General features: G+C 41.5%; 1 protein-coding gene across 2 annotated transcripts; it reads right to left on the bottom strand.

Moving 5' to 3' along the window:
* Positions 1 to 560: 560 nt before the first annotated feature.
* On the bottom strand, positions 561 to 26,041 carry EED (embryonic ectoderm development). 2 transcript variants are annotated; one of them, XM_080911640.1, is made up of 12 exons: positions 25,547 to 26,041; positions 22,156 to 22,308; positions 17,462 to 17,554; positions 16,784 to 16,849; positions 15,749 to 15,874; positions 14,935 to 15,016; positions 12,967 to 13,058; positions 9,951 to 10,084; positions 7,556 to 7,661; positions 2,001 to 2,159; positions 1,294 to 1,367; positions 561 to 951 (listed from the first exon to the last, which is right to left on the bottom strand). In XM_080911640.1, exons 1-12 carry the CDS (start codon positions 25,658 to 25,660, stop codon positions 825 to 827), a joined length of 1,326 nt encoding a protein of 441 aa, XP_080767766.1. In that variant the 5' UTR covers positions 25,661 to 26,041; the 3' UTR covers positions 561 to 824. The 2 variants fall into 2 exon arrangements, with proteins under 2 accessions (XP_080767766.1, XP_080767767.1); XM_080911641.1 differs by having other exon boundaries at positions 812 to 951; positions 2,090 to 2,159.
* Between the last annotated feature and the right edge of the window lie 1,309 nt (positions 26,042 to 27,350).

The raw sequence follows: 27,350 nt of genomic DNA, 5'->3' as shown, positions 1-27,350 counted from the left end.
TCTCCTTCCACCACGAATTCCGAAGTGGAGGCCAGGTTGTCAGACCTGCATGGCAAACTCATTGACCATCTTGCCTGACCTCAAGTAGTGAATTATCTTTGAGACAGATCTTGTGATGTATCTCTGCTGTACTCAAACTTATGGTCCTTCTTCCTCAGGTGCTAGAAAGGTGACTTTAAATAGGCTGGCTGTTTTGCATCTGAAAATTAAAAGTACAATTATACAAAATTACTTACCTATAATGGTTTGAATAAGAATGGCCCCCATAGGTTCATATATTTGAATGCTTTAACAGAATGGCACAATTTGAAAGGGTTTGAAGTATGGCCTTGTTGGAGGACATGTGTCACTGGGAGTGGGCTTTGATGTTGCTCTTTTGTAAGAGTTGCCTTGGTCATAATGTCTCTTCACAGCACATGACCAAGAACAGTAACTAAGACAATATCCAAGGCTACATGATGGCAGAGCCACAATTTAAGTTTAGTTTGGGTATACACTTTACACTTAAGACTTCATAGTAAATAGCTTTCTCCAATTAAAGTAAACATTACAAAAAGATATGGTATAACTTTATTTCTTCCAGTTTGTTTCCATCACAATAAAAATAACACAGCTTTACAAAAATAAATTTTTATTAAAAGCAGTAAAGTCTGAGCAGGAAGACAGTACAAAGAATGTAAACAATGTAAACATCACTACATTCAGCTCAGCCTGATGGAAAGCTGAAAACAAGTCTAAATGCTCTATGTCCCCTTGCTAGCAAGATACATTAATTCTACTTTACACAGACAACATATTCTAACTTTTACTAGGAAAAAAATAGTTCATCGAAGTCGATCCCAACGCCAAATGCTGGCATCATCACAGACGGCGATGAGGATGCTACTATCTCTGCTAAAACTGGTTTGTCGAATAGCAGCGCCACATTTATGATGGGTCAGAGTTGTGCACCTAGGGGACACATGACAAGAGTTAAACAGCACACAGAATGGCATTTACCTTAACGAGTAAAGGAGAAAAGGTGTAGTTTAAACCAGCCTATCTTCATTAAGAATTCTTCCTCAAATTTCAGCATATTTGGTATATTTATCTTGTTACCACCATATAAATAAGTTAACTGAAATATTAAGAAAAAATTGAAATTGCCCTATAACACAACTCAGTAGTAATGCACTTGCCTTGCCCAGCAGGTACTAGTAAGGCCCTGAGTTTGACCCCTAACACCACAAAAACTATGATTTAAGGATGATATAAGGCTACTATTTAGAACATTTTAGCAATTTCTATACTTACTTGGCTTTATGAGGATCTTCTACTTCTAAATCCCAAACATACAGTTTGCCAACCTGATTGCCCAAAGCAAGCATCTGTGTGAACAGAATTGAAAACATAAAATTAACAGGGCACCGGGCTCTAAGGCATTCCAGTAATCCTAGGTAAGCTTCCTTGCTTAGAGAGGCCTAAGCTCCAGCTTTGATGGCCCATCTGACTAAATCTTGCATCTGTTACTGATTTATAAGGAAGAGTAAAAATAATTATATTTCCCAGGAATCTTGAAACTGTAAGGCTCTAAGACATTTCATGGATGATATCAGTTTTCCTACGAGAGTGATGCTTTTCTTCTACCTCAGAGTTACAGGTAGTGAGATGCTCTGACAAAGCTGTCAGAGAATGCTCAGTCATCTGACAAAATTGCAGAAGCAGACAGGTATATATATTTTTAGATATACCTTCCATGCTGATTTTCTCTAGGTAAAGCTGTGTAGGATAAACACCTAACACTGTATCGTAGGGACAGGTATTAGGAAAAGCAACATTGCTGACACCTAACTGCCCCTTCCTTTTGTAACACTGCAGATAATGTGTAATGCCCAGGTAGGTAGCCAAAGCAATTCACAGCATCAGTAGAATCAACATGAGAGGATGAGGAGGAAGACAGGGCAGGAAAGACTAGAATTAGCGTTTCAGAAGACAATTCCAAATGTAAAATTATGTGCTACCTTTTGCCAGAAATCCATAGAAAACCTCATGTACCAAATGTCACACTGGCTGTAATCAAATCGCCCAAGAATAGTCACATTAGACTCACTAGGTTTAATTTTATCTATATCATCTTCCATTTTGCCAGGTTTCCAGCATACAATGGCATTTTCACAAGACTAAAAGAGAAATGAGAGACACATAATTAGAACTGAATTTCAAAAAGTGAAAACGTTACCATTTTAGAACAGCCCAGAGAACCTGCTTTCTAAGACTGTTTAGCAAGTCAAGTTTACACCCGAGGAAAAGCAACCTGAATGGCCATAGTTAACAACCCAGAAGAACCAGTCATGTTTCTCAGAACAGATCATGAGATTACACATTCCTTAACCTGTAACATTCTTTAACTTTAAACAATCTCCCTGTAGTAATTATTCCAATCACTGTCTTACCAGTTGTCCACACTACCAAATTTTTGGCACTGTATCTGGCCTTTAGTCAACAGAAGCCAGAAATGCTGCTAAACATTTCATCAACAACCTCTCCTCCATGTCTGGCCAATCCCAGAAGTACCTAGAATAACAAACCTGCATCCTAGAGTTTTTCAGGGATGCCATTCAGTCACAGGTGGCAGCCTACAGAGGTCTATGCATTTACACAGTTTAACCTGCTTTGAGAAACCACTCCTCAGGTCCTAACAAGTACATCTGGACTCTCTTCACCCTCTGTAGTATTGTGCTGACTCCTTGGCCTGGCTAGTACTAGAGGACTAGCAATGACCCAAGGCCAGTAGAGGCCACTAGGTAAGAAGTGGTAAGGAATCGCCCTCACCTCTGTTAAGGTGTTATCAGCTGAGGCCCAGTGGAAAGACTGAATTACTACCTTTTACCCGGCAACTTGCAAGGCAGTCCTGAACTGCTCCCTTCCACAACTAAATAGGTAAGAAAGCCTGCTAACAAGAGAGGATCCCCAAGAACCAAGGGCTAGCTTAGTGGAAGACTTAATTGTCTACCAGGCGTTGAGGCCCTGGGGTTGATATCCATCAAATGACAAACAAACAAAAACCCCAAATGACTGGGTGGATGACAAAAAGGAAGTTTCCAGAGTCAAATAATACTGAAATGTTCAGGCCCTAGTAAAAATATAACTGTGGTACCTAATCTTGACTACCAGCTTACTTCATGGACTTAAGAATCATTATGGAAACCAAACTCTAAGGTGTCTTCGAGGTTTTGTAGATTAGTGACTGATGTAAGAAGACCCTCCCAGTGTGTGGGGGCTGGGATCCAGGACTGAATCAAAAGCAGAGTGAATAGGCAGCAGAATTCACTGCTTTGTTTCTTAACAAGGGTGCAGACAACCAGCTGCCTTGCATTCCTTTTGCCAGGACTTCCATGTCATGAGACTGTCCATCAAACTGGAGTCAAAATAAACTCTTAAATTGCCTTTGCCACGCATTGTGTCCCACCACCAAGTAACTAATGCAGTAAACACAATGAAAACGTAATTGACAGGCTCAACAAGAAAAGAGAAGCAACAATCAAGACAATCCAAATAGAATATTATTCAACAAAAAAGAAACAGATGGAGGAGGAAGACAGTCATCTCAGGGGCCAACCCACAAAATCTGTGACAAAACTCAGTGCTAGAGTATGAATAAGCCCTGCACTGCATGTGTGTCAAAAATATCTAATATGCCAATAATAATGAGACGCAGTGTCTCAAAATGGGAGAAGAAAACGAAATCATTAGTGTTATAGTTCAAAGTATGAGACAAAATATTTCCCTAATATATAATTCTACTACAGATTCCAGACCAATGAACTATAAATAAGTTAAATCAAAGAAAGTCCCATCTAGCCAAATCACACTCAAACCTCAAACTAAAACAGAGTACTATTCAATCTGAAAACTAATGGGAAAACTTTGAAAGCAGTTAGAACAGAAAAAGTTACACAGGAAAAAAAAAGGGTGGGAGGTTAATGACAGAATATTCTATATTAGAAGCCATGCAGGCCAGAGAAAGAGCAAATATTTTTCAAGTATTAGGGAAGGGGTGGCATTATAAAGCAAGAAATATGCATATTCCTCTAGATAAAGATAAAAATGAAGAAATCCGTCACTAGTAGACCTATAATGAATAGCTGCAGGAAGTTTCTGAGACAAAAAAGGCTTAGGATGGCACCCTGAAATTAGGAAGGGAAAAACAAAAAGCAGTAAGTGTGATGTTCATATTTCACTGCAGAAATATTAGCCAATGTGACTCAAATATAAGTGGATCAGACTGTAAACTGGGGACAAAGCAATGACAGGGTCCTGCACTTCCTTTGATTACCAATATGCCAAAATATGCCAACCTGAAAAGTTACATATGCAAAATATGACATCTACAGCAAAGCAAGTCCTAAAGCTGCTACACAAAGAAATACACGTGACAGTGCTACACATGGGCCAACAAGACAGCGCTACAGGTAAGTCCTAATGCACAAGCTGAGTGCAATACCCTGAAGGCATCTCTGACTTCCACACAGTACAGTGGCACACAAGCACTGTATGCACACATACGTGCGCGAGTGCACGCACGCGCGCACACACACACACACAAACACACATTCATAAAAATAAGACAAACAAGCTAGACAGAAATAAAGAGATTCTAAAAAGCGTTACGTAGTGTCTGTACTTGGGAGAATGAGAACAAATCTGAAGTTAGCCTGGACTAGAGCAAGTTTAAGGCTGGCTTGGGTAGATGGTGAGACACCCTGTCTCAACAAAAAAGAAGTATAAGAGAAAGAGAAGGAAGAGGAAGAGAAGGTGAAGGAAAAACAATAGCCCAAAACAAAATAAACAAAATAAAAATTCAAATAACCTGTAGGAAGTACAAGGGCAGACTTAAGAGATAGGATAAAATAAACTTAATGTACAGCTTTTTGGGTAGTTAGCAATATAAAATATAAACTGACAGAAAAAGTTAAAAAAGATATGGCCCACATACAAGATTAGGATGTAGCTCAGTGGCAGAGCACTTGCTTAGATTCAGTCTTAGTCGTTCAATACCCTAACCAAAGCAGGTCAGGGAAAAGTATAAAAATGAGCTGGGTATGGTGACTCATACCTCAGCCCCAACTCTCAGGAGGTTAAGCCAAGAGGATTGCTGAGTCTGAGGTCTGCCTGGAGTACCCCACAAATTTCTTTAACCCTAGGCCTTGAGGATGCAGAAAGCAGTAGTAATTCAAGGAAAGGAAAGAGGGAAAGGAAGAAAGAGAGAAAGGAAGGAAGGAAGGAAGGAAGGAAGGAAGGAAGGAGAGAGAAAGGAAAGAATGAATCCTTATAATGTGGAGCTTGTTGGGAAATTCATAGAAAGATTTTCTTCAAAAAAATCAAATTATAGTTAATAAAACTACATTTCCTGGCACTGGCAAGAGGTACTTGCCACCAAGCCTGTTAAGATCCAAGTTCTGTCTTTGAGACCCACATGGTGTGAGAACTGATTCCCCAAAACTGCCCTCTATGTTCCACTTGCACTGTAACAACAACAACAACACACACACACACACGTCTAATTAGGGGGGAAAAAGCTGGGATGGAGAGATGGCTCAGTGGTTAAGAGCACTGACTGCTCTTCCAGAGGTTCTGAGTTCGAATCCCAGCTACAACATGGTGGCTCACAACCATCTGTAATGGGATCCCTTAATAAAGACATGAAAAGAGCCACTGGCTGAGAGAAATATTTGCATGTTTCTGACAGATGCATATTTAGAATATATAAAGAACATTCAGAATTCAACAATAAAAACAAACAAAAAACTTAATCCACTAGAAAACCAGCTAAAGATTCAAAGAAATATCTCCAGAAAGGATACTTAATATCAACCTGACTATCTGGAATTAACTAAAACCCATATGGCTGGGCAACCCTGTGAGAGATTTTTTTCTCTGTCTAATCAGCTGAAGTAGAAAGACTTGATTGAATCTCTGGGGTGGAAGAGCCATGTTTAACCTGGTGATACCTTCTTCAGGCACCCACATAAAGACAAAGAAAGACGCACTCTGCTTGCTCGCTCTTGGTACCAAGTCCACTCCCTCACTGGCATCCTTTAGCCTGTGTACTAAACAACTACTGGATTCTTGAACCTTTCATTCAATGGCAGCCATTGTTGGCTAACTAGACCACAGCCTGAAGCCATCCTAATAAGTCCCATATATATGAATATATGACATATACACATGTACACATGTTCTCTCTCATTCTGTAAGCTCTGTTCCTCTAGAGAACCCTAATACAGATAGCAAATAACCACGTGAAAAGGATGTTCAACAGCATTGCTAGCAGTGAATGTGAATCAATCCATCCATCGCTTATACAACTAAAAATAATGGTAACACTCAACGGTACCAACGATACAGAGACACTGGATTGGATCTCCAGGGAATCCTACGGAGTAAAATACAGTCTGAAGGTCCCCAACTGTATGTAACATTTCCCAAAATGACAAAATTCATGTGTCATTGACAAAACAAGGCCCTAAACACACAACATGACAAGGTTCATTGCTTAGGATTTAAGAGTGCAACAGTGTAGCTACTGACTTGTAACTCCAGTTCCAGGTGACTGAATGCCCTCTTCTGGCCTCTGAGGACACCAGACATCCATGTGGGAAAACACACATACACATAAAATGCAGAAATCTACAACAACAATAACAGCAGCACACCTACTGAAAGTTGGTGATGTAACATGGGACCTCTCTGAACTACCTTCAAAACTTCCTGTAGTTTATCTCAAAACGAAAAGTTTAAAGAGGAGAAAATAAAACCAACAACAGCAAGTTTAAGCCCGAAAGGAAACGAAAAGGGGAAAAAAGCCCCTCAAACTAGGTTCTGCCTAAGAAAATATAAGACCCCTTGACATTCACATCAAGAAACCAGGCAGGACTCTCTCCTACTCTGACAAGCCTACATGTTCAGTTCACATCACCAATCACCCCTCTAGATGAGCACTTGGGGAGGGAAAGAAAGACGTAAGAACTGGCTGCAGACACCGAAGGTTTCCTGAAGTAACGTCGTATGTGCACATCCTCCTACATGCTTTCAGTTATAACCACATTCATGAAACTCAATGCAACACGTGTGTATATTGTAGTTGCACTGTTTAGCCCATGACAAGAGAAGTTCATTGTACATGTTCAGTACAGATGTAATTCTTTTGTTCAAATACTTCTGACCACTCAGATTGAATTAGAACATGTGGAATCCATGGAGACAGATCCACCAACAAGGCAGAGCAACTGTAGCTGGTAAGCATCAACCCCACCCACCTGATCTTGCAAATAAGGATTTAACTTTATTTTCAACATCACTGGTTCCCAGACAGTTGAACCTTCTAAACTTGATTCTTTTTTTCACTAGAGTGTAAAGAATATCTAGCAACCTTTTTTCTTTAAATATGTCTGCAAATCCACCAAAATATAAGACTTTAAAAGTTTATTGATTTTAATAACTTTCATAAGTAATTGTTTCCTGCAGAGCACACACACACACACACCAAGTACAGCTTAACTCTAGTGTTCCGTACCTTGGAAAGTATCAAATCGCCCAACCATCGCACACAATCAACATAATTCCTATGTATGTCTCTGGTAGAAAAGTCAGGAAAGTGGATTTTCTGGGAAATAAATGGCCTGAAGGAAGAACGAAAATGTAAAAGTTAAAAGAAAAAAGTATAGTAGGATCATACCTTCTTTTTCAGTTTGGGATTTATATTTATAAACTGCAGTGTGCAGTCAGGACCAAACTCGGGCTTCACACCAATCAGGCAGGCGCTCTGCCTACCTTCACCTTCCAGTTCAGTTTTACAGCTCCACAGCACAGACATGAAGCTGACCCTGCCAAGCTGTTCACTTTCATTCTCTCACTGTCAGTTTTCCAATGTCTTCCTTTCCTCTCCTGTTTAAACTCAGCATTAACTTGGGGTAGGTGAGATGCTGTGAGCACCTGCCACACAGGCCTGACCGGAGCTCAGTGTCAGGAACCCATGAAAAGGAGGAAGACGACAAGTGACTACACAAAGCTGTCTTCTGACCTCCATTTCTGCTAAAATGTATTTGTGAGAAAATAAACAAGAGATTCTGGAGGTGGAAAATTCCAGTTTCAAGTGATTCCATGATGCCTTCCTTTCTTGGTTAAGGGGCTACAACCACATCACCCTTGCTGGACAAATGTTTAACTGGAGCCACACTCCACCGTGACTCATCTTATGTTAATTATCGATCTGAGATTGAATGATAATAACCCTAGGCAATCATGTTTCCTTTTCCCTCACATATAAACCCAGGTTAAGCTTATCATCTCAAACTCTGCAATTCCAAGTCTAGGATCTCCTGCTAGGATGGTCTGATGCTATCAATACAAAAACAAAACACCACCAAAAACCTGTGTGTGCATGTGCATCCATGAATGTGAAGCAAGGTCGTCCACTGGACCTGAAGCCAGTGGGTCTTAGACTGCCCAGCTAGCAAGCTCCTTCCCCAACCCTGGCTTATAGGTAAGTCAAGACCACGCCAGGCCTTACATGGGTGCCGGGGATTTGAACTCCGGTTTTCCTGCCTTTATAGCAAGTGCTCTTACCCATCCCCCCAAGCCGTGCCGACATAAATTCCTAACTGCTACAATTTCAGTTGCTTTCTGGTCAAATGCATATATTACTAGTTAAAGCCCTTTCAAAAAGATCAGGGCAACTCTGTGAAATTTAATGTATATTTCAGAGATCTAACAACTGTTTTAAAACATAAATTTACCATTGCACCTGATGTTGAAAGGTTGAAACTAAAAGTTGTACCAATTCTTAAAAGTCAGTAAAGTATGATAAATGTACTCCAATGCTTACTAAAGCTTTGTAAAGAAAAGGTAAAACTTTGTAAAGTAAAAGCTTACTAAAGCAAAAGTAAAAACAACCTATTAGTAATCTTATTTGGAAACATGAAAATAAACTCTTTGCTGAAATAAAAATGCAAAGTTAGCATATTTAAACATAATGCTTATGGTGAAAGTATAGCACATGAACACATTTATAGTAAAAGTGCCTGACAACCAGTACTAAGAAGGCAGTTACACTAAGGTCTACAGCACTTCAAGAGAAACACGTGAAGCATCTCAGTAATACAGACTCTTCACTGTGGTATAATGACCAATACTCCACAATCTGAATTTTCTCTATATAATGAAGGAAGCATCGTTTACAAGACTATATCAACTTATCAATACCTACCTACGTATCTAGGGGTCTCACTATGTAGGTAGCCCTAAACTGCCTGAAACTTGCTCTGTAGACCAGGGTGGCATCCAATTTTCCAAATGACAGAAATGCCCTTGCCTCTGCCTCCTCAGTACGAGGACTAAAGTTGTTTACCACTATGTCTAGCAGGATTGTATTTATAACTATTCTATAGCTAGAAATCAGTTTTCGATTACGGTTTACTATATTGAAAAGAATTTACTATTATGAGCTGGAGAGATGGCTCAGTGGTTAAGAGCACTGACTGCTCTTCCAGAGGTCTTGAGTTCAAATCCTAGCAACAACATGGTGGCTCACAGCCAGCTGTAATGGGATGTGATGCCCTCTTCTGGTGTGTCTGAAGACAGCTACCGTGTACTCATATATAACTAATTAACAAATGAAGATTATTAGAATTTACTATTATGTCTTTTCCCTTCTCTATCCCACAGTAGGTTCAGGTGATTTAAAACTTTTATACTTCCAACATAACGAGTTAAGAACATGCACACACACACATCAAAGTTACTAAAATGTGCCAATAAACTAGATGAAAACAATTCAGACTGAAAATTTTAAATAAGGGTTTCCATTTGAAAGCTCTGAAGCTTCGTGATACCGAGGTGCTAGGATATTTTAGGGCTTCTAAAGCAGCAGCAGCATTACGTCACAGCACACCTATCAACACAACAGTCACCTGTTGGTCTTGTTTGGGTTGTAGTCATAAGAGTCTTTAATGGCACCCATCATCCTCTCTGAGTTAATCCTCCACAGTTTCAGAGAGTGGTCCATGCCACAGGACATTATCTTCTCACCCAAAAGATCGTAATCCTAGGAGTAAAGCAGAAAAGTGCACATAAATGATCTCAGCCTCAGACACCGCTTTCTAGGTCCCCAGCGCCACAAGCACATTTCAGTCCAGAATCGACCACATTCTGGGCACCGCCTCGGTACATCCTAAGTCAGATTCTAGTATATTCCACCCAAATTTTAATTTGTCATTACTAGAGTGCAAAAATGTTAAGCAAGTTACTTGAACTTACATTTATCTATACAACTATATTAAATATCTTCCTTAATTTTAAAGGTCATCAAATGTTGAAAACAATCATTCTGACACAGTTATACTACTTTTCTTGTCCAACTCCAATTTATAACAGACACGAGTCCTCCCACTGTTAAACTTGTACTTTTTCTTGTGCCACTTAATCTTACATTTACTAAATGTACTGAACTAATCCCAGCACGGAGAAGTGGAGGAGGACATGAAGTCCCTTTCCTAATGGAGACTGCTTCTGAGAGAGGGAGTCAGTTCTTGAGTGCTGTGACACCTGGTGTGTTCACCTCCCTTCAGAGCAGGCCCCGCCCGGGAGTTGTCAGCCAACCCAAACTGCACTGCAGAGGGAGAAAGGGAGGGAGGGAAGTGTAGAAAGCTCTGGGAGGAGTGATGGGGGTGAATACAAGCAAGATACAGTAAATATCACATTAAAACACTTAAATACGGCAACAAATTAAACAAGAGTGTGTGTTGCATGTGTTGGGGGAAGGTGGCACACAGGAGCCTCGGCACATGCAGACAGTAGAGGACAACTGGCCGGAGTCACTCCCCCTCCACCAGGGACTGCACATAAGGCCCCAGCTTGGGCAGCAAGGCCTCCACCTGGGAGGCCGTCCCATCAGTGCTCCCTGCCCCATGTAATTTATTTCAAAACATTTCAAACCTATATTGCTTTTAGGGCTCACTTTTCAAATGAGTGAAAGGCTAAAAAAGAAAAAAAAAAAAGTAATTTTAGTTTTTCTCTTTCAACTGGCCTTGAACTCAGAATCTTCTAACATCAGCATCCCACGGTATTACAAGTATATATGTGGGATTTATAACTTCATAATGTTTACTCATTTCTAATGCACAACAAATACTAACTATAGTATCACCTCACAGGTGGATTCAGTACAGATATGCTATTTAGACAGAAGGGATGGAGTGTCTCCTGCTGACATTTCAAGTATCGGTAAGCCCAGGTATGGTGGTGCACGCCTTTCAGCCCAGCACTCAGGAGGCAGAGGCAATTGGATCTCTGTGAGTTTGAGGCATGCCTGGCCTACAGAGTGAGTTCCAGGGCAACAGTGCTATGAAGAGATCCTGTCTCAAAAGGGAAAAAGAAACAAAGCAGATAGTTCTATCCAGGAGGACATCTAATACCCACCTAGATATTCTGCAGCAACACAAACCTGAAGCCATTTTACCAAAAACATTAGCTTTGGTGTTTACTGATTTCATAAATCTACTTGTTACTATTTGTAATAACTTCACCATCAACAAAAACAAACAAAAAAATGGCTCTGTGTTTGCTTAAAAAAATTCTTAAAAAATCATTTATGTTTATTGGTGTTTTGCATGCGTGTCTGTGTACCACACATTTGTGCAGAGCCCATGGAGGACAGAAGAGGACACAAAATGCTCTGTAACTGGAGTGCTGAGCCCAGTTCCGCTGGAAGAGCAGTCAGTGCTCTTAACTGCTAAGCCATTGTTCCAGCCCTCTTAAGTCAGGCATCTCTTGCTTGACTCCATACAAAGTCTGGTGTAGAATGATACCAAGTCTTCTAGAAATACTGAAGCTGATATGGTAGCATCAGGTAGTCATGATTCTCAAATGCAGATAAGCTTGAACTAATTCAGTGTTTTGGCACCTCCATATATGGTTCAAAGTGATTCATCTTTAAATAGTTAAAAGACAGCTACAGTGCACTCATTTATGTAATAAACATAAAAAAAAAAAAAATCAAGTGAGTTACCCTGCAAAGGCTGCAGTTAAAAACTTAACCATGTCCTAGCTGACAGATCCTGATTAAAATGTATCAGCAAAAAGACAGCAAAAGCTTTTCTCTAATGTAATTGGGACAGTGAGATAGCTCCCCTGCTAGAGGCCTGTTACCAAGTCAGAGTTTGGTTTTACACCTGGCAGAAACAGAAAAGCCAACTCCAGCAAGTTGTCCTGCGATCGCAGCATGGGGGAGCACTGTGGCAAGTGTATATCCACACATTCACACAGGCACACACAATAAACAAGTGTAAGAAAGAGAGAGAAGGAAGGAAAGGGCAGAAGGAGTGGCCCAGGCTTTGTCCCCACTGCTCAGGAAGCAGAGGCAGGTTGTCTGTGAGTCAGATGCCAATCTGCTCTACACAGCAAGTTCCAGGCCAGTGGCAGTATAGTGAGACCTTGTTTCCAAAGAACAATGTTTTTTTTTTAAACCATAAACTGTTGGTCTTGCATGCTACGCAGAAGAGGCACTGTAAAATGCAAGAGTAAGCACATCAGAAGACTTCCTCAATGTAAATCACTTATTTCTATTTCAAACAAACAACTTCTTATAGATATAGTTAGGTAAGCTTGTTCTTTAATAACAAGAACACAGAAATCTCAATTGGTGATTTTTGAATTAAAAAGAAAAAAGTTGGGTCTAGACCTAGACCAGCGGCATGTCGCCACCACCAGATCCAGAGAGGATGACTGCCATGTCCTCCCGCTTACCCGAGTCACATTGGACTTCAGAGCACACTTGCTCCACCCCTTCATGTTTAGTTCAACATCTTTATGTTGAACTGAAAAAGTGGCTGCCTGCCAGGCTGCATGAAGCAGATGTTTGCCTATGAAAAGTTCACTGGAAGACAGTCACCACGTAAACCAAAGACCATTACCCCAGATTCAACTTACAGCACTCAGAACTTCATCTCTGTGCCCTTCCACACCTCCGAAGATTGCCACAAGAGTGTCTGTTTGGATATTCCATAATCGTAAAGCATGATCTAATGTAAACACAGAAAGACAGACTTTTATCACCCACCTACTGCAAACATTTAGTACGCCCTTAATATGTAAAAGCCATAAAAATTTTATTATGTACAATGAAACTAAGACTATTGCCCATGGTATATAACTTAAGTTACATGTAGATTATTAATGTTCAGTAAGTCTCAAGCCACACACTGAGACTGCCTCAGAAATGAACGAAAACTGCAGCAAACATTGAGGATGCTGCTCAGAGCACTCACCTAGCACACCCAAGGCCTGAGTTTCAAGCTTCAGCACTGAGATAAAAAGGCAAAATCCTCACACCTATAATTCTAGCCCTAAGAGACCAGGGGATGGGAGCCGGTGTTCGACACTGAGCAGGAGAGCAGCCTTGACTTCAAGGCCAATCTAGAGAGAGAAGAGATGGCTCAGCAAGAAAGAACAGCTGCTGCTTTACCAGGAGAGCGAGGTTCAGTTCCCAGCTTCTGTAACAAGTGGCTCACAAAAGTTTCTAAATCCAGCTCCAGAGTGTCGAATGTCTCCAGCCTCTGTCGGCATCTGCCCTCACATGCACATACCCACATATACCTATACAGCTACCCATAATTAGAAATAATAAAGAAAATTATTGGGCTTAAGAGATGGCTCAGTGATTAAGAGCACTGACTGCTCTTCCAATGGTCCTTAGTTCAGTTCTCATGTGGTGACTCACAACCATCTGCAATGGGATCTGATGTCCTTCTCTGGTGTGTCTGAAGACAGTGACAGTGTACTCATAAAGAAAATCATTCTCAAAGTACATACTTAAAAGTAGAAATATAAAGAGATGAGGTAAATAACAGTGTAGAAAAAAAAAAAAACAAGCTAATGAATTTTAGAAAGCCCAGAAGCAGTTAAAAACAGCAGGAACTGGAGAAGTTGCTCAGGAGTTAAGAACACTGGCTGACCTTCCCAACTGGAACTCCAATTCCAAGGGACCTAACTCTTCTGGCCTTCCTGAGCACCAGGTCCGCATTAGTGCAGATATCCATGTAGGCAAAACATTGATACATTTTAAAACAAAACAACAACAAAAAGGAGCTGAAAAGTTCGTCTAAGTCAAGGTAAACTTTTAAGAGCAGTGCAGGAACAAGGAGCAACGCCATGCTTTGTTCCAGGGAAGTTGGAGCAGGTGTAGTGGCTCACACCTGGAACCTCCGCACCAAGACGGGAGGATCAAGTTCTCTGTGGCTTTGTGGCTACTCTGGTATACAGAATAAGAAACTGACAAAAATCAGGCAGGGCTTATCTAAAGGAAATTTATAGGATTCAAAAACAAAATCTCTTACAAACAAACTGGCTCTTTATTCAGTGCTCTCCCTTTAATATTTTGGGGAAGGGACTCGCCCTGGGGTGCATGGCATGCATGTGGAGGTCAGCTCTGGAGGTAGCTCTCTCCTTCACCTGCACGTGGGCTCCGAGGATGGCCAGGCTTCATCTACTGTGCCACCTCATCAGCCTCTTATGTAACATGCGACATTCCGTTAACATTACTGAGGAGCCTGGAGGGAACTGAGCCACTACAAACCTTTGGAAGTCCTAACCTTGGCATCCACGCACTACTGACAAAGCATTATCAGTAATATCCTTACTTGTGTGAGGATAAGGTTCTACTATCACATACAGGAAGAGTCGAGGATGACACAGCCCCACAATGTCTGACATTAACAGGCAGAGGCCTATTTTTGAAGTCTTGGTCTATGAGATGTTAATAAAGGCTTTCTTTCCCCTAGTAAAGCCATTTTTTTCTTTTAATTTTAATTATTTATCCTCCGAACACAACCAGTCACTTTCAAACAATTATTCCAAAACAAACTGAACTAAGGGGCCATTTGTTTCTTGTGAGCTTACCTTTACTCACTGACAGGAGAAGGTTTGGGTCTCGTGGGTGGAATTTCAGCTCATTAATAGCATTTCCATGGCCAACATAGTGCTATAATAAATTTAAAACATTTTGTTTAATCTCAAAAGCCAATATTTTTTTTATAAACCTTAAAGGAAACATAAGGGTGGGGACACAAACTAGTGTCCAATAAATAGCCTAGCACACGCAAGGCTGAAGTCAGTGTCCAACTCTGCTGCCCTGTCCCCCAAACAAAACTTTTCCCTTCAAGTAGTTCTCACTCAACCTTGGCTACATATGAAAATCACCCATCAAACTTACAGAAAGAAAAACGATGGCAGTGACCCAGGGTTAAAATCAGCAATGCCTACAACCTGCGTCCAGTTAACGTTTTTGTCCTTGGCTTCCTTGTGTTCCTTACAGGGAGCCCCGGAGCCCACAATTCCCAGTCCCAGTCCCTTGGAAAAGCTCTTAAAGTTAAAGACTCACAAAGCAAGGGAAGGAAAAGTTAAAAAACTGAACAAAAAAGGCGTGACTATCGACCGTTCTGTTACAGGGACCCCAGAGGACTAATCTAAATAAAGCAAGGGGGCTGACTCGATGCTCAGCATGTAAGGTGCAGGCCATGCTGAAAGCCGCACTGGACCCTCAAGACCCACAGTAGGAGGAGGGAAGGAAACACTCGCCCCACACACCTAAGTAAAAGTAATAAAAAGACCATAAGCAAGGTACAAATCAAATTAGGTACGTAAGTTAGTGACAACGTTCATCTTAGAGACATTTCACGAGGTAGCATGATCTACAATTGGACAGAAGACACACCTTTATACACTGCATTGTTATAGGGTTAATTATTCTTATTATGCCTCTAGATCCAGCAACTGCTAGCAGAGGGTGGCTGGTGTTGCTGTCATAGGTCCATGCACAGGTATAAAAGTTTTCGTCCGCCTGAGAAATGCCAGTTAAGAAACATAATCTACTTTGAAAAAAAGAATAGAGCTAATGTTCACAATAAATGTAACCTTGCAAACAACTGGTAAAGGTTTGGATATGTAAGTCTCACTTCCCTTATATGAAAATACTCATAGCCAGGGGTCCCTGGACTCAAAAAGCAGCAGCAGAAGGGTGCTCTTAAATGAAAGGCCAGCTAGGACCACTCAGCAAGGCCCCATTCTTAAAAACACACTCACAGCGGCACTTTGAGGCTGAAACCCACGCCGACTGAGCTCACCCACCACACTTCTCTCCAGCTGCCTGGGGAACGGCTCCACTCCACTGCTGTACCAAGACCGTCTCCAATAACATTTATTACAAAACTTGGTGTACGCCCGCCCGCAGGCTTGCTGTCACGGGAGCGTCCACTCCCCCATGTCACCCGAAGACTGAAGCCGCCTTGCCTCACTGTCATATTTCTTCCAACAGTCGCTCAGCTTTTAAATCTCCATGAGCTAATCTGTTAGCTTTTAAGACCTTCCTTTTCTTTATAACTCACTTTTGAATATGTTATTTCCTTAACTACACACACGTATTTTTTCACCTCACCTCTGCTGATCAAATTCCTTAGAAGGACTTCCAATGAAGCACAGAAACTGTACTAAAACTGTAAAGCTCCAAGCAGGTCAAACAAGCAGAGGTTTCAGCTAGTCTCTGCCAATCACGTCACTTCCTCTCACCCGCACCCGCCCACAACCCATCCTCCTAACAGATTCAAACTGAGGCAGATGCGGAGCCCAGGGGACAACACTCCTACCTGAAGAAGGATGGGACAGTGACTTTAGAGAATTAATTTTTTAAGGTTTTGGTGTACTTATCAAAATAAATGTTGCAAACCAAAGATAAAAACTCAGAAAAGGATACATCAGCATCTACGTAGGACTGCAATAACCGAATCTCCCCTTGTGAGTGGCATTCATATAAGGTCACCTGGAGAAACAATATGCATGTTGCCTCAGAAAAGCGTTCTCTTTACCTCTCACTCTAGTTGCAATTATAGCTTAACATTACAGAAACTGCTTTAAAGCTCTGCATACTTATCAAAGCCTTATAAATCCTGTACGTTTTATGTAATAGTAAACCATATTTAATAGCCTAGTAATAATTTCTATTTCCAAACATTTAAATATACCTTTCATCTGTGTAATCACAACTTTTTCAAAGTGAGTAAAAGTAATAAGGATTTGTCCTCTTTTAATATTTGTAACAAAACATCTTTGGTAACGTGAAACAATGACTAATTAAAGAACCTCACATAAAGTATACACACACTGAAACATCACTGATACCCTGTAAATATGTACAATTAATATTTTTAAACTATTACTTAAATATACTTGGTATATTACAATTAATTCTAGCTTTTTTTAGATGACAGACTTCTGGGACTGGAGAGAGGTTAGTGGTTAAAATATTTATTGTTCCAGCGGGTTCTGCTCCCAACATCCACATGGCTAACAATCCTCTGTAATTCCAGGGGGTCTGATGCTCTCATGGTGTCTGTGAGCGCCTCATGCACACGGTGCACAGACACACACTCACTCTGTTGCTCCCCACAGTCGCAAACACCAGAGGGTCTCCTTCTTTACTGTGCCAGTTAAACTGGACTCCAAACAGCGGCTGGTTGTGATCTTCCTGTAAAACCACCATGAAATAAGAAAACCTTAACATACTTTTAAAAACAAAACCATTAGCAAATTAACTTCTACTTAACCTTCTTTCTCTCCTCCAAATTCAGCTCTCTCACTCTCTTACATACTGTGGTTGATTGACTAAAAATGGCCCCAGACTCATCTGAATGCTTAGGAAGTGTGGGCTTGAGGAGGTTCTCTTCCTCCTGATCTAGCAGTGTACCTGCAAGCCACCTTGCGTCCAGCCAGGGTAATAGCTAAACTTCTAGAAAGTCTAAGCAAGTCCGAAATAAATGCTTTCTTTTACAAGAGGTGCCATGGTCATGGTGTCTCTTCAATAGAACACTGACTAAGATATATATCATACACACACTGACTTCTGACATTAAAATTGTAACATTACACAAGCTTCCAGATCTTAAAATATATGATTTTTTCTAACAAAAACTCACATTTCAAGGTAGGAAGATGTATTTTCAAAACACTCTGGTCTGCCTGTTTTTTTAAACCAAGCCTTCATTTTCTAAATCTTGATAAATTGAGAACTTTTGGTAGCTATATCTTAAGTTCTTGAGCCCAGAGGACATGGTTATTTCTCTCACATAATAGACTAACAAATGGTTTTGGACTGTATTAGGCTTAAATCACCCCGCCACTGCTTTTATTAATCAGTCCTATTCAAACAAATTTATCTTGAGTTTTTAAATAACCTTGGACCTGGATTATCATAGGCAAGTATCACCCCCTCAAGACTATTTGAACAGTGGAGAGTCAGAACTATGCTGTCAGATACACCAGGGGAGGGCACTCTGTGGGATGTTTGTTTTTAGTTCTTACACACAGAGCTTAGACTATGTGGTAGACACACACACCACAGGGTGGCACACCACAGGGTTGTTCACCTTAGTTTTCTAAGTTGCAGTTCAGACTTAGGGCTTTATTGTAGTCTTCTGGTATTTAACACTGACTTCTGAGTTCACTTTAAAGTATTTGTCTCCACTTTTAACTTCTTCTAGCTTTTATTTTCTTATCTCTTGAAAATCCAGGGCTTCTGCTTTAGAATTATTTAAAAGGCACTTAAAAACATCACCCAGAGTTGACTCAGTAGCTTTGCAGTGAACCCTACACCAGCTCTGGCATCCTGTGTTTGTAGGGGGAAGGGGAGGGTCAATACAGCCTGGAACAGTCCTGGGGAACCCAGCCCCCCACTACCTCATGCACATACATTTATGGAAGACACTCCCAAACACAAAATTACATAAATCAATAAAAACATCTCCTAGAGACAGAATGTAAAACCAGTAGGTTAATGTAAACACCAACATAATATAATGGACACTTCGCTTCTTAATGTGCTGAGAGTTTACCTAAAATTATATTGAGAAAAGGTTTTCAGTTTCTTTTTAGGGTACTTTCTACATGTTTGTTGCAGTAAATATTAAAAAATAAATAATGATTTATCTCTTTATTGGCCCTGAGGTCTCACTCCTCAGGCCGGACCCTGATATGGAGTCGCGCACCTCTGGCACCAGGTTCGAGCCACCACCAAGGCCCAACTTATCCATGCAACTCCTTTCTCTGGTGGTTTTCTACCACCTGTTCTCCGCCTCCGTCCTGGGGTGTTTCTCTACCCCAAAATCCCACATAAATATAACCCTATAGCCAGATAGCTTTTAATACAGGTTTATATATTCAACTCAATCAACAAACCCTCTACAAAGCAAGATTGCATCAAATAGACAAAAATACAAATTGCCCTTCTACATGAGATATTAGACCTATAAAATCCTTAAAGTTCATTCACAGCTTTTTAATGCCAATCAATCCCACCTGGGTCCAGTTGGTCCTTGGGAATCTCCAGGTTCCATGACCTTCGACCTTCACCCTCTGTCCTCAGACCTCCTCCCACCTCTCCACCTCCCTGGGCCAGTGCAGTCACTGGCTTTCCTTTATTTTACTAATTAAAATGGGAAGGTTCAGTGACTAGCCAGCCCTTCTCCGAGAAGTGGGATTAACATTAAAATACAAACAACTTCAGGACAATCTACATATGTTTGTAGTAGAACCATGGACTTCTAAGACAATTCCCCCCCCATAGGAAGAACTTTTAACTGAATTTAAGTATCACCCTCTACTGTCATTAGCTCCCTTCCGATGTCAACTCCCTCCTAAGGCTCATCCTACAGGGCTGAATCAAATAACTCTACCTACATTTGTCCACTCAGCTGCTGATGGGCACCCAAGCTGACCAGCCTTGGTTACTGTGAACAGTTACCACAAATGTGGAAAGAGGTTCCTCTAAGATGTGTAGACCCGGTGTGGCAAGATCATATGGTAGCTGTACTTGTAATTTCTAAGAGTCCCTGGCTTCCAGTATGGCTGTACTATTTTACATCCCCACCCAGAGTGTACAGGTAGCCTCTGTCCCCAGAATTTACAGCTGTTTTCACTTTCACTACATTTAAAAACCAGCAACTACTCTGAGATGGGAGACAGAATCTGTGCCATTTGATTCACATCCCTGGTTGCTAAGGGTGGTGAACATCTCATCTATTTATTCATGGCTTTTTATAAAAATTCATTATTACTGTGCATGTGGGTGTTGGGGAAGGAAAAGGTTAGAGGACAATTTATGAAGTTGGTTTTTAATGAAGGTGATGTCAGGAGCACAGGCTTATGTGGTATTGCTTTTACCCACTGAGTCATCTGGATGGCCCTACTTCATCTTTTGATGTGTCTTCACTTCACTGCCTGCTTAGGGAGAAGATTTGGGGGGAGGGTAACTCTTTAAGCTATTTGCATATTATAGATTATTAATTCCCACTCAAGGTTTTTCCTCATAAAGTTAAATTTACATCTGTAGGAGAGAATACACACACACACACACACACACACACACACACACACACACACACACACACACACCAAGGAAAAAACGCCCACAAAATTTAGAAAACAGTAAATGGATATATAAGCTATGTAAAGTCCACCAGTCCTTACTGATAGTGGTCTGTTTTTATCAATTAATAACGACGCTGCTAAGAATACAATAATTAACTCCAACTCCTGGTTTCCCTCTAAATCTCGCATCTTTACGTTATCAAACTGGACACAGCACTTGCACACTCGGAAGACCGAGCCGTGACTGTTTGAGGCAAGCCTAGGTTAGAGAGGTATAGAGAGACCATAACTTAAGAAGAAAATATGTATTGCTGGGCACCAGTGAAACATATCTTTCAATCCCAGCACTCAGGAGGCAGAGACGGGGATCTCTGTGAGTTAAAGGCCTATCTCAGAAAAACAAAAACAAAGAAACCAAAACAAACCACAAGGATACAACAAAACCAACCAGAAAACACATTGATCTGGGGCTGGAGAGAAGGCTCAGTGGTTAAGAGCAGATACTGCTCTTCCAGAGAACCTATGTTCAATTCCCAGCAACCACACTACAGAGGGCACAGTAACCAGGACACAGAACTCAGATAACCACCAAGAGAACCAGGAATGTTCCTCTCCAAAGCAGGAGATAAAATCAAATACCCAAATTCCATCCAGAAAGCTGAGAGTGGGGGTTGTTAAAGACCTTGTGACCTTTTTGCTATCCTGCTCTCAGTAGGGACCCAATTCCCTAAAATGATCATACACTCTTTCCCCTCTAAACAATTACCTGTCCGTAGCCAAAGTCACATATACTTTATGGCCTGCTGACATCTACACCATCTGTCAGAGACCACATTAGATTCTAGGTCTTTTACAGAATCCACCCTCCTGGTCACATATACTTTGTGAAATAGTTTCTATGTAGTCATACCCTAACTGCTACTGTATTCCTGGAATTACTGTTACCTGGAGACCCTTTTCCAAATTCTGTTTGAACATGCCTACAATAAAACCAACTGGTGTTTGACTCCCTGATCTAATTAGACTAGTCTGGTCCAAGATAATCAAGTCAGTCTGTACCAAGTGTTCATTCTCTTTGTACAGTTTGCTTCCCAATCACTCCTGCAGGAACCCCTCACAGACATACATACCGGCAAAATACTAATGTCCAAAAGTACAAATAGATTTTAAAATCACCCCCCATATATATATATATTGTGTGTGTGTGTGTGTGTGTGTGTGTGTGTGTGTGTGTGTGTGTGAAGGCCTGCTTACCAGACACATGGTCATCAGAGAATGACTCCAGGAATCAATTCTCTTGATCTACCATCTGGGTTCCAAGGATTAAACTTAGGTTGTCAGACTTGGCAGCAAACACCCTTACCCACTGAGCCATGTGGATGAACCCAAAACACAGAAGTTTTATAAAAATGTCACAATGTTCTGTTAAAAGACAACTGTAAGCCAAATTTAGAATGTCTAACATTTCTTAAAGTCCTTTATTTGGATCTACAAATAAACCAACAGGAGCCTGCAATACTCACTATTAATCCATTTAAATAAAGGACAAAGATAAACAAAGATCAGTTGACTAAATGTGACAGACTATAATACTCAGTTTTTACAAAGAGAAACCCTTTAAACACAGTGGCTTTAAAATACTTTAGACCTCAGAGAGCCCGTGAGTCCCTGAGAAGCCTGCGGCCCACAGCTTCCTGTACATACCTTGAGGCTGTTCACACATTTGAAAGAGTACTTGCATTTCTTCGACTTCCATTTTCCCTTTCCCCAGCTTTTCCTCCCTGGTGCATTTGGTGTATTCGTGGGTGTGTCCGGGCGTTCTGTGTTGGTACCACTTTCGATACTGACAGCATCGTCCTATGAGCAGTAAATAAGGGACTTAATTAAACAGATGCACATGGTATTTAAAAGCCAGGAACTTCACTATTAAAAGATGGCTGAATTAAGTGTTCATAAGGGCTGGAGAGATGGCTCAGCAGTTAGGGACCTCTGACTGCTCTTCCTGAGGTCCTGAGTTCAATTCCCAGCAACCACATGGTGGCTCACAACCATCTGCAGTGAGATCTCATGCCCTCTTCTGGTGTGTCTGAAAACAGCTACAGTGTACTTACACATAAAATAAATAAATCTTTAAAAAAAAAAAGTGTTAAAAAAAATGGGACTTGCATTCCTGGCCGCAGTTGGGAAGCGTCAGGAGTAAACTCCAGTTATGCATTAGAACACCCGTGGACAACTTACAGTGCAGAGAATGGACACAAGCAATCCGGGCTTTAAATAAGACACGGGTCTACACCAGCAACACTAATACAATGCCTCGTTCACTCGTACACAGTCTGTGGAAAATGCCACTAGTGGACAAGGAAATGTGGGGAAAACTGTTCTCTTGCTGGTAAAGAGCTGCTAGGATTCAATATTTCACCAACACATAACTGAATAAATCTGACTGGCCTACACATCATCATAACCGATCTGGCTGCTACCCAGGTTGAAGCAGGAGCGCGTGGCCATCTGGGGAGATGTCGATGTAGTTCTGAATAGCGTCTGTTATGCAAAGTCTGCTTATTTATAACATAAACCACTTAGAATTTTAAAGAAGTCTCCTTGGTCCACACTGTACGCACATGCAGGAAATGAACTTGAACTTTGTGCACACATATGAAGTCTGTGCATTATAAGCTGCCCACACAGATAGAGCTGCAGGAAATACTGAGAAGTAGTCTAACTTCTCATCTTCAGTCTTTGGAGCACTTCCATCTTTTCCCCTGGGGCAGTAGCAGTAGAGGATTCATTCTGTCAGAGTGTGTCTAACAGCTGTTACAGCGAAGCCCATGAAATCTGCACTGCTTTTGTGGTCAAGTTACTGCTTCCTAAAGTTGGTTTTGTATTACAAAAGGTTATTAACAAATAGAAGTGTCAAAAGGTATTTAAAAACCACCAATTCATTTTAAAACATTAGTTCTTAAGGTTTTTCAAATGTCACATTGGTCCAAAATAAAATGTCTTAAGAAAACACAATATTCTAGAACATAACACCAAAAAATAAATAAATAAATAAATAAATAAATAAAGCTAGGCATAGTGTCTCACTCCTATAATCCCAGTACTTGGAATGTTGAGGCAGAAGAATAGCCATGAGTTTGAAGCCAGCCAGCAAGACTCAAAAACAAACCAAACAACAAAACACCTAGGAATGAAGTACTTGACACAAAGCAGGTGACTTACAAGTGATTGAACTGAAATTTGATGTAAATGTACAATTAGCCTCTAATGGAAATTTAAATTATTCCGTGTTTAAATTGGCCTGAAATCATTTTCAGTCAGGCATGTTTCCCCAGCAATTGGGAGGCAAAGGCCAGCAGGGGAATAATCAAGATCCTAATTTAAAAGGAAAAATCACATTCATCTGTTTCTCCTTACCTGTCAATTGTTGTTATATGCAAAAAGTCCCAATTCTGGATTTTCCAGTTAAAAATCCCATCTTGTTTTAGAACTGTTGCAGGCCGTGAAAAATCAGCCTATCACTTCTACCAATGGTTCCATCAGAACAAGGCTGAACCACAACTTACTGTGTTAAAAAATTCGTATATGACTCCATCTAAATGGGGAACCAGTCCTTTGGCCTCGAATCTTTGATACAACACTTAGTGGCAGGGGCATGCTGATCTCTGAATACAAAGTGAGACCCTGCCTCAAAAAACGAAACAAACAAACAAACAAACAAAAACCAACATGGGGAAGTAGATCTTTTGATGAAGACAGAACCTGGTGCCTCCTATATGTCAGGCATGTGCTTTACAAATGAGCTGTTATGCCTCTGGTCTTCAATTTGCAGGACACGGTGGTGTATTCCAGGTACTGAGACGGTTAAAGTAAGAAGGTAACAGGTGTGAGGAACGCCTGTGCTGCATAGGGAGATTCTGACTTAAACAAACAAAAAACTTTTCCTTGGAGAGGAACCCAAAGGACTCAATGTGTCAAAGACACACATACCAAAATGCTCAGTCCCTTTTAGAAGAGACCAAAGCAAAAGTGAACTCAATCATTCAATCATTTGGCTATATATAGCTTTAGAAACCATCACAAAAATGTACCTTAAAAGTCCGGAAAAAATAAAATGAGCTTTCATTTAATTTTTTTTTCTCTGACAAATTTCCTCATTAAAAATAAATTTGGGGCTGGAGAGATGGCTCAGCAGTTAAGAGGTCATGAGTTCAAATCCCAGCAGCCACATGGTGGCTCACAACCATCTGTAATGAGATCTGATGCACTTTTTTGGTGTGTCGTCTGAAGACAGTTACAGTGTACTTATATATAATAAATAAATCTTTATAAAAATAAATACATTTGAAATTTTCATTAAATTTTGAGTAATTATTATACGAAAGACCAAGGCCCCTACACTACCCTATTATACTATCAGAACACGTGTGTAGTACTTTTTACAGCGCTTGCATATTATTTTTTTACCGGACAGCCTTTCTCTAAGCACTATGACTTCTGTTAATCCTCACACTTGGCTCAAACACTGACTTTACCACGGTAGCCTGAAACCTTACAATCCCTTTATATTAAGCAAAAACTTTCAAAGTCAACACTAAGGAATGCCCCATTTCCATGGAAAAGGGCATACATGGCCGTATGGTCACGTAAACCCATGCCAGAGATCTATATTTTCGATCCGGAAGGTTCGGTAGTGCTTTACAGTGACACAACCCCTCGAATCCTTAGGAGGACCCCCTCCTACCAACTTTCCTGCAAAAACAATCTCTTACCTCGAGCATGCCTTTTAAACCAGTACAATCTCAGATTCGCAATCGACGTCAAGTCCCCCAAAGGCACAAACTCCCTCTCCCACGCAGGGATGATCTGACCCTTGGGACCTTTAATCCGCTCCTCACCAACTTTCTGCTTGCTCTCAGCCGCAGCTCCAGCTCGAATGCCCCAGACAAACTGGATTTCCCCGGACGCCTGCGTTCTCCCGAGCACCGGGTGACACCTTTCCCTCCCCCACGGCCGCCCGCGCGCCCGGTCCGCAGTTACCAAAGAACCTGAAACTTCTACTCCTCGGTCTCGGGACGGGCGGGGCTGCACTCACATTCTCGTCTCCAGAGAGGTCCGGGTTGCTGTTCTCGTCGCTGCTCAACTTCTGCTTCTTGGTCGTGGGCATGTCTGTTCCCGCCGGCGCAGCCGACACTTCCCTCTCGGACATATTCCTCCGCCTCCCTCCAGGTTCTTGCCGCCTCGGGCGGGGCCTCCGCCACACCGCCGTCAAGCACGCCCGGCCTGAGCCTGCCGCAAAGCTGCCGGCACCGCCACCGCCACCGCTCCCCCCACTGTCGCAAACCGCGCCCAGCCGCCGAGGCGGGCGTGCGTGCGACCCCGCCACACTGCTGAAAAAGGGGCGCGCGCGCGCCCTCCCGCACGGCTTCCTGGCTGCTTCCCGTCCCCGGGTCCCGGCGGGCGGTTTTCCGGCCGCCCGCTCGGCACTGTGCAGCGCGGCGTCGGGTCTGCTGGCTTACAGGGCAGGGTTTCCTACGTCCCCCTTCCCACCAGCGCCTAGAGACGAGGCGGAACTCAAAGGGCTGCGCCCTCACCCCCTTCCTTGCCAAGACGTTTGGTCCGCAATTGGCTCAATCCTTCGCTCTCCAACCCGCTGCAAACGAGCGAAAGTCTGTGGCCTGGATCAGACCACCACTGCCCCAGCGGAGGGGGGAGAAACGAGAAGCACCTCTTGTTTTAGGTGTCTATCTGAGGACCCTGATGTGGAGTTTGGGAGAGCAACATGGAGATATTTTTCACAAAGCTCCTCACAGCCTAGACTCTCTCTTGAAGGTAGAACTTCAAAATCTATAAGCGGTTTTCTCTCCGCCTCCCCCATCTGGCACATGGACGGTTCCGGTCTGGAGGTGCGCATGCGCCGAGGCGTATTCTCGCGCTGACCGGCCTTCTCCTGGCCCCTCCTCTTCTCGGTTCTTATTTGCTGCACCAGGTAGTCCTTCCACGGTTTCCGAAGCCTTCAGGAGGCTTTCGGAACGGTACGGATCAGCACCTACAGACACACAGACACGCATACATTCTGGGCAGCTATTTTATGTAGTAACTACTTATTACAGGGAATGGTTATAGTCAACCAGTTGGTGCCACTATTGGTTTAAATAAACGTATATTTTAAATTACATTTTTTTACATTAAGTAAAGATACTTTATGATGATGCATGAATCCAACATCGGAAAGACAACTACAGAAGTACTGCCTGATGGCCTCAATCTTTTAGATCATCCTGGTCTACAGAGAAAGTTCCGAGCCAATCAAGGGCTATCTATTAAAAACCTGTTTGAGAAAAATAATCTTAAACTTGTATGGATCGACAGGGTATGGGGGCGCACGCCTTTTATTTCAGCACTAGGGTGACAGAGACAGGTGGATTGAAGTGTGTCTTAGAGGACAATTTGGTCCACACACAAGGAGTTCAGGGTCGACCTGGGCTTCATTATAGACCCTGTTTCCAAAAATAAATAAATAAATAAATTACATGGTTCTGAAATGCCATGATTTATATTCAAAATGTTTTTAGTTGCTGAAAACTGAGGCTCTAAGGAAACTGACAAGTATAGACCCTGTTTCCAAAAATAAATAAATAAATAAAATTACATGGGTCTGAAATGCCATGATTTATATTCAAAATGTTGTTTTTAGTTGCTGAAAACTGAGGCTCTAGGAAACTGACAAGACCTATAATCATTGTGAGCAACTGCATGAGAATTACATAAAAGGCAATTTTTTTATATAGGAAAAGTTAACTAAACTGTTAGTTGACTGTATTTTCCTGTATCGTGATAAAACTTCTTTAATTTTTCATTTTTAGATCTTTTAAAAATGTGTATGTTTCACTTGCATG

Source organism: Micromys minutus, assembly GCF_963924665.1.
Source record: "Micromys minutus genome assembly, chromosome: 2".
NCBI lineage: Eukaryota > Metazoa > Chordata > Mammalia > Rodentia > Muridae > Micromys > Micromys minutus.
This window is presented reverse-complemented; position numbering and strand designations above follow the sequence as displayed.

Coding starts and splice junctions, on each gene's coding strand:
- EED (XM_080911640.1), bottom strand. CDS start 25,660: ATGTCCGAGAGGGAAGTGTCGGCTGCGCCGGCGGGAACAGACATGCCC. Junction 15,017..15,748: donor TAACAATGCAGTGTATAAAG/GTGTGTCTTCTG, acceptor AATTTATTATAG/CACTATGTTGGCCATGGAAA. Junction 2,160..7,555: donor GCGATTTGATACTTTCCAAG/GTACGGAACACT, acceptor TTTCTCTTTTAG/TCTTGTGAAAATGCCATTGT.